Consider the following 13603-nt stretch of genomic DNA (forward strand, 5'->3'; position numbering starts at 1 on the left):
CTTTCCAATGTACTGCATTTGGAAAAAAAGATTCAAGGAGAAATGTAATCAGATTATTTTGCTAGAATTTCATTGTTTTACAGAGTGCAGTATTTTTCACGTATTCTCATTCTCTAAGGACAGTAGTTGTGCCTACTGCTAGTACTGGCCGCTTGGTAACACAGGGAGCTCTTCAGTGCGTGGAGGTAGGAAATGCTGGATAAATTATTTGCCTGTTAGATGCACTTGGCGATATTGAGGGAAACGATGTCACAGAAATTAATGTAAAAACGAGGACTGAGTGATTTCTGATGGCTGATCTTTTGTCACATTGGACATAGATAGTACAGGACTAAAACGTAAGTCAAATGTGCCTAGTGTCACCAACAGGAAATTTTGTAGCTGGCGTGCATGTGTAGGCAGTGTAGCATTAATAATATCATTTGCCATTACAAAACATGTTTGGTTCACCGTGATTTTGATAGGGGTAACTCAGTGTATGTTCTTTGCATGCACTGAGATGAATAGCTTGTGCCAATAGGATTATTGCCGGCGCATTGTCATGAGAACAAAAATTCATCACCCAAAGGCGTATGGGTTTATTACAACACTGGTAGTAACAAGTGTTGTAGCAATAGTAACATGCTAAAGCGAAGAAGGTCCTAAATACATATTTATTGTATATAAGTAACAAAATGAAAAGCCTTATTGTCATACAAAAATTCAGTTTTGTGAATGAAAATGAGTCAACAAGCTAGCCAGACTCCATGGAGAGCCTGTAAGCCCAATCAGTCTTTCAAGGTTCTCGTCAATATTGCGAGACAGATTTGGGCTCTTGCAAACTACTGCAGCTAAAAGGTGCCAATGGTGCCATTGAGTTGACAGACAGATGTGCATTCAATCTAGCAATTACAGTAAAATAACGTCTTATCTACCTTAGTTAGGGGGAGCCTCCACCTGTCTCACAGATATCTGCATGAACTTGCGAGACCCCTGAAACACCGATTGAGCTTACTTAACTCCACTCAAATCTGTACTAATGGTATGTACTTAATCCCCAAATTACCACCTTCTCAAAAAGTGCTAAAGCTGTCACCGGCTAACACTCCACTACCAGTATTCCAATCTTTGAAACTTTTTAATATGTCAAACTGATGTCCACAGTGTTTCATACTCGAACCTCTGGCAAGATGCGAACATTTCTTTCAGTCTGAATTGCTGTATGTTTTGTGTTGGTCTCTTTTTCTTCAAACATATGGGCACTCTGGTCATTGGATTTCGTTGTCAACAGTCTGTGTTAAAAATCAAGCTTGTACTTTGCTGAGGGTTCAGATTCAAAACATAGCACATGTTGGTTTGACATGTTCAACTCAAATATTTCAAAGCCTGAATGACCAATAAAAGATGGTTTACCAATGCAGATTTTGTGGGATCTGTGCATACCAAGCATTAGGACAGACTTCATTTGTAAAGGCAAGTGAAATTTAGCGGCTTGCTGCCCAGTGCTCTATATGTAGGCCCACTTTTGTATACCTAAAAGTTTTAATTAGCATTCAGGTGGTCAGAATGTTAGTTTGAGATTGCTTTGACATTAGGATTGATAACATAAATTTGTTCAGCCCAAGATGGCTCAAATTAAAAGGTCAAGCCAGAGCATGCTACATTTAAAAATCTGAGGTGGTTGCCTTATGAGTGTATGTCTTCCCCGGAGTAAGTCTGAAGCTACATGTTCCTTACCTTTTAATCCTTACGATTTTTAATACCAGATGCGCAAAGTTTATCTGTTTCTTTCTTAGGCTGTGTGGGCTTGAATTCAATATCAATTATATGTTAATTCCACAGATTTTGATGGTGTTTCCAGACTTTCTTTCTGGGTGTTCACAATTTATTTATAATATGCCTTATACATCAGGGCTATATCTATAGTCAATTCAATTCTGGAAAATGTTTGGGCTCCCAAACTAAACTTCCTGTATTAAAACTAACAAGTAAATTAAACAAAAATATAATGGGTTGCCAATAAAATGTTAAGTTTGTATTCAAATTTCTTTCATTTACATACTTAAAAGCTCTTCGAAAGCATCATTTCGAGTCCCATTTATTAAACTTGTTTTTGCATAGTAACAGTGTCACCATTAAAGTTTGTTCTATGTATGGCTCTGTACATATATATGTATGTCATGATTGTGTTTTTTGAGTCACTTTTATATGTGAACAGTTCAAGTGGAAAGCAGATAAACATCATTAATTCCAAGACACTGTAGAATTCATGGAATTGTAACTCCATCAATCAGTTCACATTTACTGTCACAACATTGTGATAGTTAACTTTTTTACACCTACCATTGAGGTAAATACAAAATTTTTTGGTTTGATTATTTTGATTCAAGATGAAGAATTGTAATGCAGTTACCTGAAGTCTTCATTTGTCCCTTCCCCCCCTCCCCTTGTTTTGGTGAAAGCATAGCTGATTTTGACTTATATTTTACATTATACAGCTGCAGGTAAATGTATTTAAAGAATTGTGTGCTCTATGTTTTAACTTCTATTTATGTGTTGATGTAATGAAACAAAGACAATGCATGATGCAGGGAAATGCTTCCTGGTTCATGTAATATGTCAGTAGTTGTTCAGTGGGGCCAAGGTGCACAGATTTATATGTACAATCATGAGCATGTTTAAAGTAAAGCACACACGCATATCAGCTATAACCTAGTTCAAATTGCATTAACAGCATGCAAACCAGGAATCTGTACACATCAGGTGCTGTGTGAAGATCAGGTGTGTTTCTAGAAATAGATACACTGCATATGTGCAGTTGCATGTGCCACTACAAAAATCTTCGTGTGAAGGTTTCATCCTTAGTTCTGCGTTTATGAATCTATGATTTTTCGTTAAAATGTGTACAGTAAGAGAAAAAGACATCACGTTTTCAAAGAGAATTTTTCTGATTTTTTTTGTCTAAAATTGGCTTCACACATTTTATTCTTGCATTTTCAGATAAATTAGATAATAGTGAAACCTTAAATATATTTAGTATTGGAATTTTATCTGCCAAACAACCCAAAAACCTATCCACTGTTTACAAATAATCATATTCATGATCTGTCAGAGAATTATTCAATAAATTTGATCATTGGTGTCATTGTGTAACTTTTAAGTTCCGAAAGAGTGATCATGTTTGAAACATGTCCTTCAACATGTCGCTTCAATGGCTACGTCTGGCTGTAATCTTCAACAGACTTTGACATTTAATGCCATTGTATTATGACTTAACCTTTCTTCTTTTTCCCAAAATAACTCTGATCTTTAAAATTGTCACAAGTCATTTCATGCTGTTGCTGAGAGGAAAATCACTCAAAGGAGCACTTGTTGCCAGCTTTGTTTGATTTAATTGGCTGTATATTAATTTCTGGGCTCTCACACAAAGTATCAAAATCCTTAAGTTGTGTGGGTCTATATGGAAGGAGGTGTCTGGAGCTGAGTTTATCTCCATTATCACCATTGGCCCAGTCAGGAGAGTGGGAGTTAAGACATGAGTGACTTGAAATGAGACTATGTTGATCTAGCTATCATGAGAGGGACACCGGCAAGTGTTAAGTAAATACAGCGTAAGTGTTAAGGTTAAAATCTAACCAGCTTCTACGGCTACACAGATTATGCCTTGTGGAGCAGGGCTAGCAGCTGAGTGCTGGAAAAAGTGTTACTTGTTCTTATAACCTTTTAGGACAGATATTAGTTGTGCTAAAAGCAGTGTTTTAGAAAAGTGAAGATATGAATAGGCTGTTCATTAGATGGACTAACCATATATGAAACAAAAGAAACTAAATATTCCTGCTGCAGTTACATGTATACTGGCTAAAAAGAGCCGACCAGGTGTCCCAAAAATTAGAAGAATTAGGGTATATCTGCAAAAGTTTGTTCATGACTGTCCGTTTGCAGCATCTTTATATTATAATATATATTGATTTATCGAAGGTAGCTTGGTCAATTTACAATGAAACTGTTCTTCCCCAAGGCTTTCAAAGAGAAAACATATATATAGGATACATGTACTTCAATCTAAGCCCAATCAAAAAATACATCAATATATGTATAAAAAAAACAAGATAAAGCACCATGTACTTTGAAAAGAGAAGCTATATACATTCATACATACAAAACAGCAACAACACAAGTAATAGTGCTGTCCCTTCGATTGTCCCAACCAGCAGGACAAGAAAGATAGTGAGAGACGGCCCATTATTGACTCCTTCCTAACCCCCCCCCTCACTGCCTGGAACCCCCTACAATATCTTTATTGGAAGGCCATTTGTCTTTCACCAGTATGGTGTGGATAAAAATTCTGTGAACATGAAAATTAGGAAAGTCACAGGTCAAATCGAAATCCTTCACCAATAATACTCATCGCCATCGTACATAAATTTATAAAAAATTCTTTTGTTTGGTGTTTATATCTACAGTACTGCATATCATGTAAAGTTTAATATTTTTCGAGTAACACATTTTGCTCAATTTCTCTAGATGTAAATATTTGCGATGTTTTCAGGTGATTAGGTGCACATGTAATAATTAAAAAGTAGATGCCACAATGTGAAGAATGGCTATGGCCAACAATCTTGAAAGTGAAAGGATATCTCAGATATGAATGGCCGAGAGCTAATTTTATTTATTTGATTTGTGATTTATGCTGTACTCAAGAATATTTCACGTGTACGACGGTGGCCAGCATTGTGAGGGGAGGAAACCAGGCAGAACCCGGGGGAAACCCCCAAGCATCCACAGGTTGCTGACAGATTGTCCCAGTGCATATACGATCAGGGAGGATCAAGAGTTCAAACCATTTCATATACTGGTATATGCACATTCATGAGTTTTGTCCTATGTAATTAATAAACAGATCTTTGTTTTTGTTTGTGAGCAGGTGTGTGATTATCATGTGTGATTTTAGAGACCTGTTCTAAAAGTCTGTAGGTGTAGGAGTGTGATATTTACACCTGCCTAAACTCATGATAAATGTCAGGCGTACATGTATGTCATTGGCACACCTAGAGTTTGTTTCAGTAGGTGTTGGAGTGGGTAACAGACCTCAAATTCAAACACCTGTAATAATCATGGTTACCGTATTTCTCCTTAAGTTAAGCATTTTTCAAGTGAAACCTTGTCTCCTAAATTCCCCAGGACTCTGCCCGGTTTCCACCCACCATTATGCTGGCTGCCGTCGTATAAGTGAAATATTCTTGAGTACGGCGTAAAATACCAATCAAATAAATAAATAAATAAATGTCTCCTAAAATTTAGCGTAAAGTGACACCTTTTTCTTGATTCCGATTCATTTACCTTGGAGTGTATTTTAAGTGAACTTTATTAATTTCTTATGAGGAAACTTTGAGAAAGTGTTGTTATCAGAAGTGTTATTTTAAGGCTTTATGCGCTTCTAAAAGTACACTTTTACATACCAAACTTCAGATGAAACTCGGTCGCTGTGAGTTCAAGTCCAGCTCATGCTGGCTTCCTCTCTGGCTGTAAGTGAGAAGGCCTCTCAGTAACCTGCGGATGGTCATGGGTTTCCCCCTCCCCGGGCTCTGCCCAGTTTCCGCCCACCATAATGCTGGCCGCTGTCGTATAAGTGAAATATTCTTGAGTATGGCATAAAAACACCAATCAAATAAATAAATAAATCAGGTGAAACTACAGTATTTCCCACTGATACCCTGTCATACTGCTACACTATTGGCAATGAAAAGTGGAATCACATTCTGTGTTATGTCATGGTGGATGTTCGGTTGTGAAAGAAATTAAAAGTAGCCTATGACAGGCCTTTTGAAATGTTTACGTAGTCAGTTCCTTATCTGTATCAAAGAAAGCATTTCCCAGAATCCATGACTTGAGCAGTCATGTGATGTAATGTCATATGCGGATCGATATGCACACTGACAATAACAACCCGTGCTCAGATGTCTAGCAGCTAATGCACATCTGTTATCCCAAGTGCATGTACTCAATTAAATCTGTTGTATTTGCACATAGCTGGCTCCCTTTCTCTGGGCAAGGATAATTGCAACTTTCTTGTGTGTAATTTTGTGATCAGTTGCTGTCTCCATGCAGTAATCATTTGAGCTTCTTGATGCCCTTTTCAGATTGTCTCCTTCATCAACCTTCATTACCCCCACCGAGGAAGTTATGTTTTTGCAGGTGTTTGTTTGTCTGTCTGTCAGTCAGGATCTATATAGAAAAAGATATCCTTGCATTAAGACATATACTTGTACCCTAATTCCTCAACTGCGATTTATGCGCATTTTGAATTTGATTTTGGAGAAAAAGTAACATTAGTTGGATGGGCCAAATTAAATCAACGCTTCACAAAAAGTATGATTTTATCAGTCTACACAGACTAATGCTCTCACAATATGCTAGAATATACACCTTGTGAACATGTGAAAAGGGTTGAAGAATTACAGTACATATTGAGCAAATTTTAATCAGTATTCGTCTTATTGCTTATCTCTATGCATATGTTCACATAGATGTGCTATACCTTTAACGGCATTTTCCTTTCAAACTAATATTGGTCTTTCTTTCCTCTGAAAATCACACCAAACAGTCACAGTTGTGGCAAAAAATACCAACATTGTCATCTGAACTGTTTTAATATATGAATACCCATTAAGTGAATTAGGATGACAAGAGTTTTATTTATGAATGTAAAGATGGAAATGTTGACATGCTGTTGGACAGTGGTTACATGATGTATTTATGTCTTTTGTTTAATGCATTAAAGCCAGAAGATTGAAGAATCTGACAAAAGTTTGGCTGTATAGGGACATATGCTACTATTATTAGCATACTTGTTTTAAACTGCTTGAGCATTGAAAAAATGATGAAGTTGTTTGTGTGTTTATGTTGATAGTGGCTCATGTAAACCTGATTTAACCTATTAAGCCTCCGTTGGTGGAATCTTGTCTACGTAACACAGTTGCCACATTGTTGTTTAGGACTTTACATGTGTTAATTTGTATGATGCAGTTTTAGATTTGCCATTTTTATCTTGTGAAACCACATTGGATTGATGATATTGAGCCTGGTTTATAGCTCAGCGGATTTTATTTAATCAGATCTTCGACACAGCTTGCTGTTTCCTCAAATACTCTTTTGAGATAGAAGATTTTCCTGGTGAGTCATCGTGGCGGAACTATCAATTAAGCTTGGAGAAGATTATAGACTGTCTTATAAAGGAGTATGAAAGTACAAGAGACTGTTAGACCAGAGATTGTTACATAGGTACATGTATTAGATGAAATGTAGCAAAAGTCATGGGTGGCCGATGTTGTACTTCAAAACCTAAATGCAGTTTTTAGTTCTATATATTTATAAATGTACATGTATGTAAAGAGTAAGATACTTTGAGTTTGAGGAAAACATTAGAGATTTCTATGAAAGAAATAATAGTAGTAAAGTGGACTCAAGGATGGTCTTGTCATGCTCTATAGCTTTCCGATCAGCATTTATAATATGTTAATGCTGACCTTGTGCCACTTTTCTGTAGATGCCTTCGTCAGATAATGGTCAAGTAGTCAAGAGTGGTCATGTCAGCGGTCAGAATTGCATTTTCCATTCTGGGATTGGCTTTGACATGAAAGATGTTGCCAAATGGTCCCATCACTGGACCGTTGCTGATATCATTCATAGGAAAAACAAGGGACGAGTTCAGGCCGCTACGGGATTGAATCTATATCCTTAGATGGATAAAATGTGCCCATTTTCTTGTCTCTGCTGTCCCTCTTCAAAACCCATAGATGCCTGATTGGAATTTTATCCATCAGACCTATATATGCAATGCCCAAGATTCCATGTGCAGTGCAAATTGATTCCGAGGTGCCGGTTTTATAGCTTTCACGTCAGAGCCCCCAAGGAGGTTACTGGCCGTTGCAGTGTACTGTGGGGGATTCCGCGATGAGGTGAACATTTAACGCTGATTACGTAGGCTCTGTTCATCTCCTCTGGTAGCTCTCATGCTCGGCCAGCCACGGTCACTCATTTACTTGTGTCCTGAGGCCTACGGGTACATGCAGTTCTTGACTCTACAGTGGGAGCCAATGTAAACTATCTGCGTCAGAGTGAACTAAAGCCAGCTATATCTAGCATGCTTCGGTTTTGGACTGGACTTCAGGCCAGCTGAACCATGGAAGCTTACCAGATCTGTGTGGCCAGGCTGATCCCATACCCAGTGTTTTCCTCTGGCTCAGAGGTTGATTTTATCTCTTCCTTGGGATGTCTCGATGGCTGACTAGCATCATTATGCTCTAGTGGGAATCAGATTTCCTGGATATTTGTATACCGTTCCCCCAAAGTGTTGTCTGGACTACCAAACCAGATTTTTTATTCCTTTCTTCTCGGTGTTTTCAGGTAAGCTTCATACAGATTATTTCATCAGTTACATAGTTTGAGGTTTTTTAAGTTCTGTTTTGTGTCGTACTGTCAAACTAAGATGTATAAGGGACTTCACGTAGTACACTGTATTACTGCAGTCTGATGATGCTTATAGACTAAAAACCTTTAAATACCACACTGTCACATTTAATTTAAATTTTGTTTTATAATGTACATCAAATTTGAAATCAACAATTTTAAAGCCACAGATGTTAAAAATACAAGTACATTCTTGTATACAATTAGCTGTGCATAATTATTCATTTTTTAATTTCCTGGCATGGATCATTCAGAGTTTTGTATATGAATTCATTTGTTTTTTGTAAATGTAGATGGCATGTTTTCCATTTGAATTATGCTAAGAGTGAAGACATTTTAACTATAACTGGTCAGGTTGTCATATACTAACGATAATTAATGTCTTTTCATTTGTGCCAAACAGCTTTCTTTATTATGGTTATGTTAATACTCTCAATTGAAGAGCCCAAGATGACAATATGGAGTTTTCAAAATGTGGTTTGTGTGTTTAAACACAGATAAATGACTTGTTTGTGGCTAAATATCACATGAAGTCTGTTTAACAAACTAGAAGGATGCTTTTTGCTGGGTTTCCTTCATTGTTTATAAACCTGGCTGTCAGCGTTTAGTTGAGTAGTCTTGAATGTGATATAAAACATCTTCCAGTGTGATGAAATACGTAAATAAATAGATGCAGATATGACCTTTCATGTTACTAAGTGAGATAAGAGTAAACACATATGTCTTCTATACCTAAATTGCACCATGATTTCACATAAATTTATCTGTATAACTGGATATTAATGCTGAAAGCAGTGTCAAACTGAAAGGTTGGTGATACAGTTCCTGTTGAGTTAACATTGGTCTGGAGTCAGGTCATACTTAGAGCCTAAAGAAATGGGCAATCTTAACATCTTCACCAAGGAAATATGCTAATTTACACCTAAATTACACCATGATTTCACATTTATCTTTATAACTGGATATTAATGCTGGTAGCAGTGTCAAACCGAAAGGTTGGTGATACAGTACCTGTTAAGTTTACATGTAGTCCGAAGTTAGGTCATATTTAGAACTTTAAAAATGTGCAATCTTAACATCTTGACGAAGGAAATATGCTGCCCTACTTCATCAACCTTTCCACATATGGGAAAGCAACTTTCACTGCAATTTATGCTCATTTTAAATTTATTTTTGGAAACAAATTTGCATGGATTGGATTGGCCAAATTCAGGACTTCACAAAAAAATATAATTTTATCAGTCCACAGAGGAAAATGCTTTTACAATTTGCTGGTATAAAAACCTTACAAACATGGGAAAAAGTTGAAGAATTACAGTACATTGTAGTATGTGTAATATCATTGTTTGTGCATCATGCCTCGTGTCTTCAGCATGTTGTTGCAGTGAGGCAGCACTATAGATATGTTGACATTTGTAATAGCCTTCTACAAAGGGACATGCTTACAATAGAACACAAATAATGTTGAATGCAAGGTTAAATCCCGTACAAATTTAGTCCATAGGCTGATTCCAAAACAAAAACAAAAACAGGATTTGAAATGTGATATAATCAGCTGCTTAAAATGTACATCACAGAGTTAAGATTGTGAACACAAGTGAAGTGTTTATGTTGGATGTATGTAAAACAATCTATCACAATTTAACTGTTATAGCCATGCTCTAAATCCTCAATATATGGAGGATATTTATCTCACATTGCAGGCTGTATGAAAACCATAAATATTCGAGTGATATTAAGTGGTTAGTGGGTTATCATTTCCACCTTTCATGAGAGCAATATTTATGGTATTCAAGTTTCACTCTGAAATATTCTATGTATTGTTTATACATCGACAGTGTGATGGTTTTGTGCATTTAAACCGTCTTATCTGTAGGCCGTCCATAGAATTGTATATAGCGTGAGTTCTTGTACACGTATGATGTGTGAGGGGTGTTGATATTTGACTAGACTTGTACTATATGATGTTAACCCAGTGAACTCAGATTGGAATATCATGGATGAAAATGTTTCTTTCTCACGTCATGTTGTCTAGCAAAAAAGAATAAAATGTAATGCCAAAAGTGATACCTAACATGTGAAATAACACTTTTATCAGCGATGGATATTTCAGTCATATATATAAATAATTAAATGATTGATTCAGTTTAGAAAAAATAGCCTTGCGGAATCAACTGCAGGACCAAAAACTTTGGTGCCTTAATTCATTAGCAGGATATGTCACAATACAGTAAAGTTTTTTACTGTTATAATCTCGAAAGGTAAAATGTTCCAAGTTCTTTAGAATTTGTGACTTGAAATGAAATTGTGTGTGAAAAACCCAGTACGTTTTGTTTGTTTGTTTTTTTAATATTTTTGCATTTGACACGTGTGGTTTGTGGTAGCAATTTAAGGCAGAGCCCTTAAGGCTTTATATAATTATGACTGTCATAAAGTAAGCAGGTTCTCTTGTAAATCAGGTGCTGGAACAGGTGGAGGAAGTCTGAATGTTTCACAGTCTTGACAGGCAACTGGAAAATATGACATCATTAACTTTCAGATTGTCAAAGTTCTAAGGTGACTTAGAGGCAACCAGCTGTGCTTAAATTGTACACCCATGGGTGTGCTGCAGCCATGTGAGATACAGATAGAAATTACTGCTGTGGCGATCATTATAATATATGGATTATTAGCCTTAAACAAAAAGAAATATGCATGATTGATTGTGGCTTTATGCCGAAGATAAACAGGATGTGCGTGCAGTCATGTTGTCAACACTGAGCAGTCATTATTATTTGTGATGTACAGGTAGAAATCACTTCTGTGGTGATTTTTATGTTAACTATGAATGAAAAGAAGAATTTCTGGAAGATTATTGCTTGGTGCTAAACAAAGAGCAAAAGAGATGTGGGTGCAATCATGTTGCCAACTCATGTTGAACAGTGATAATTATTTGGGATGTACCTTCGATTCATGATTAAAGCCACATGCTGGATAATAAGGGTCATGTAATACAATAATGTAAGGCTTTGTCTTGGTGTAAATTTCTTCACTCTAGACGTGAAAGTTATCGCTAGTTTTAGAAGATATGTGTGGAGTTCATCCAGCAGCATTAGGTGCAGATTCCTTTGATCTACATATGTTTTGACATAAATTCATACATGAAATTTATGTCAAAAAAAACTTTTTTTTTGCAACGCTATTTTCATGTGTTTCACATGCACATTGTAGTTAATGTTTGGTGCTAAATTTGTTACATGTGGTTTACTGAAAAAATTGGGAATCCAAGCTATGTGAAAACAGATAATTCTCTTTCTAGTTTTTACGGGCTGTAATGCTCTTGAACTACATTTACCTCTTCACTATATACAGAAACAGTGATGTAGTACGGAAAAGAACAAAAGATTACAAGGCTTGGACTCACTTGTTTCAGGCAATGTTCCTGGCGTTTAAAAAAATCAGAAAATCACTGATATTACAAACAGTGACAAAATGTTCATGTTATCTTTAAAAAAAAGTCCCTTGTTAAATGTACTAGGATCAGAACCTTTTTATAGCCAAGTGGCTGACAGGGCTTCTACAAGCACATGTTTGTGTATGACTGGTCACAATCTAGCCTCCGCTCGGTCAGGATTTGTGATTATACACATTGATAATGATTAGCTTGTATGTGCTCTATGATTTGGCTAAAGGCTTTGCCAGACTTCCCTACTCCTTTACATCCTGATAGGTGATGCAAGGCTGTTGTATATACTTGTATCAACATGTGAACAAAATTCTGGTATATTTGTTAACATGGAAAGACAGTATCGGAACATATAGCAGTGTTGTGAAATACTTGTTGGCCTCAATAAAAACCTTTGCAGTTTTTCAAAGGAGTGAAATAATTACTTACTTTTTTTAAGGAAAAAAAAGATTTCATATCACAGTTTTGTCTCTTTTCTAAAAATGTCACAGACATGAAAACAAATGTATTGGTCGACATGTTGGTGCAAAGGGTGCTGTTGTAAATTATCTGATCTATGTGATGGAATCTATATCCAATACATACATGTCTATATTAGGGATATTTCATGACTGTAATGATTGGAAGCGTAAACATTGTATAGCCTGCAATACATGTTTATTGACAGACCAAGCTTGGTTTGGTTAGTATTGTTTTCCACTTGTTGTCTTTGCATGCAGGGAATTTTGAAGAGATCACTTTATCTGATTATGTACAAGTACGCCTCGCATCACCGCAGACTGATTTTAAAAGGTTTACCTAATAAACGGGATATGCAGACTGTCACTTGTTGACATTTAATCCATTTATTAATGCAAACTTTACATGCATGTCTATACACACATACATACAGCTGTTTATGAGAAAAGGTTGATACATGTATATGATATCAGATATGTTTTTGGCCAGCTTGATGAGAATTCTTATTAATGAGAGATCACAGGAGGGTGGGATAGAAGTTGTAGTTAGTCCATATACTGAGTGTGTTACCTGACTTAAAAATTAAAGGCTGACGGAAGTATTTCTCTTAATGTATCATTGGCACTCTAACTATAGGTAGAACACCAAAATTGAATGAACGTTGTACTCAACAATTTTTCAGACGACAGGGGTCATTAGGTGCGTTTACGTATACATGTACTGTCTTTTGGAAGATGTGCTCATCAGCTGTAAATTTCAAAAGCACCTTTTTTTCTGTAATGTTTAGTAATGTGTACATATACACTTTATTTACAGAGTTTATCAAACTGGGGTGTGGAAGGTCTAAGGTGGACTCGCCACCACTTAGCCGTAGTAGTACAAGTGACAAAGAGAAGATGGCTTCACGCTCCCTCCTCACACCCCAGTTCCCCGCCCCCAACTCCCAGCAGCGCCAGGGCGGAGCCTCCACGGGGCGCAACAAGGTGGCTTTGAGGCCCGGCCACTCCCTTATGGACTGGATACGTCTGGGACGGAGCGGTAAGGACCTGACTGGCACTGGGGGAAAGATCCTGAATGTCACCCCAGAGGAGCTTGCCAAGCACAACAAACAGGAAGATGCCTGGATAGCTGTTAGAGGTAAGTCTCCAACTGCTGTGTTTTCATGCGACATGCGAATGCGTTTCTGAGTACTCCTCCGTTAATTCTTTTAAGAATAAGAATTACATAAATATGCTGAAGTGTTAACATGGA

The 13603-nt window shown here is 36.8% G+C and overlaps 1 protein-coding gene across 2 annotated transcripts in view; it reads left to right on the forward strand.

Moving 5' to 3' along the window:
- The first annotated feature begins 234 nt into the window (after window positions 1–234).
- LOC135482135 (cytochrome b5 reductase 4-like) overlaps window positions 235–13603 on the forward strand; it is a 62171-nt gene continuing 48802 nt past the window's right edge. For both annotated transcript variants that reach the window (XM_064761984.1, XM_064761985.1), the window contains exons 1-2: window positions 235–338; window positions 13169–13489. In XM_064761984.1, coding sequence (XP_064618054.1) covers window positions 13249–13489 — 241 coding nt within the window. In that variant the 5' untranslated portion in view covers window positions 235–338; window positions 13169–13248. The remainder of the gene's footprint in view (window positions 339–13168; window positions 13490–13603) is intronic.

The sequence above is a fragment of the Liolophura sinensis genome, chromosome 1 (genome assembly GCF_032854445.1).
Source record: "Liolophura sinensis isolate JHLJ2023 chromosome 1, CUHK_Ljap_v2, whole genome shotgun sequence".
NCBI classification, from domain to species: Eukaryota; Metazoa; Mollusca; class Polyplacophora; order Chitonida; family Chitonidae; genus Liolophura; species Liolophura sinensis.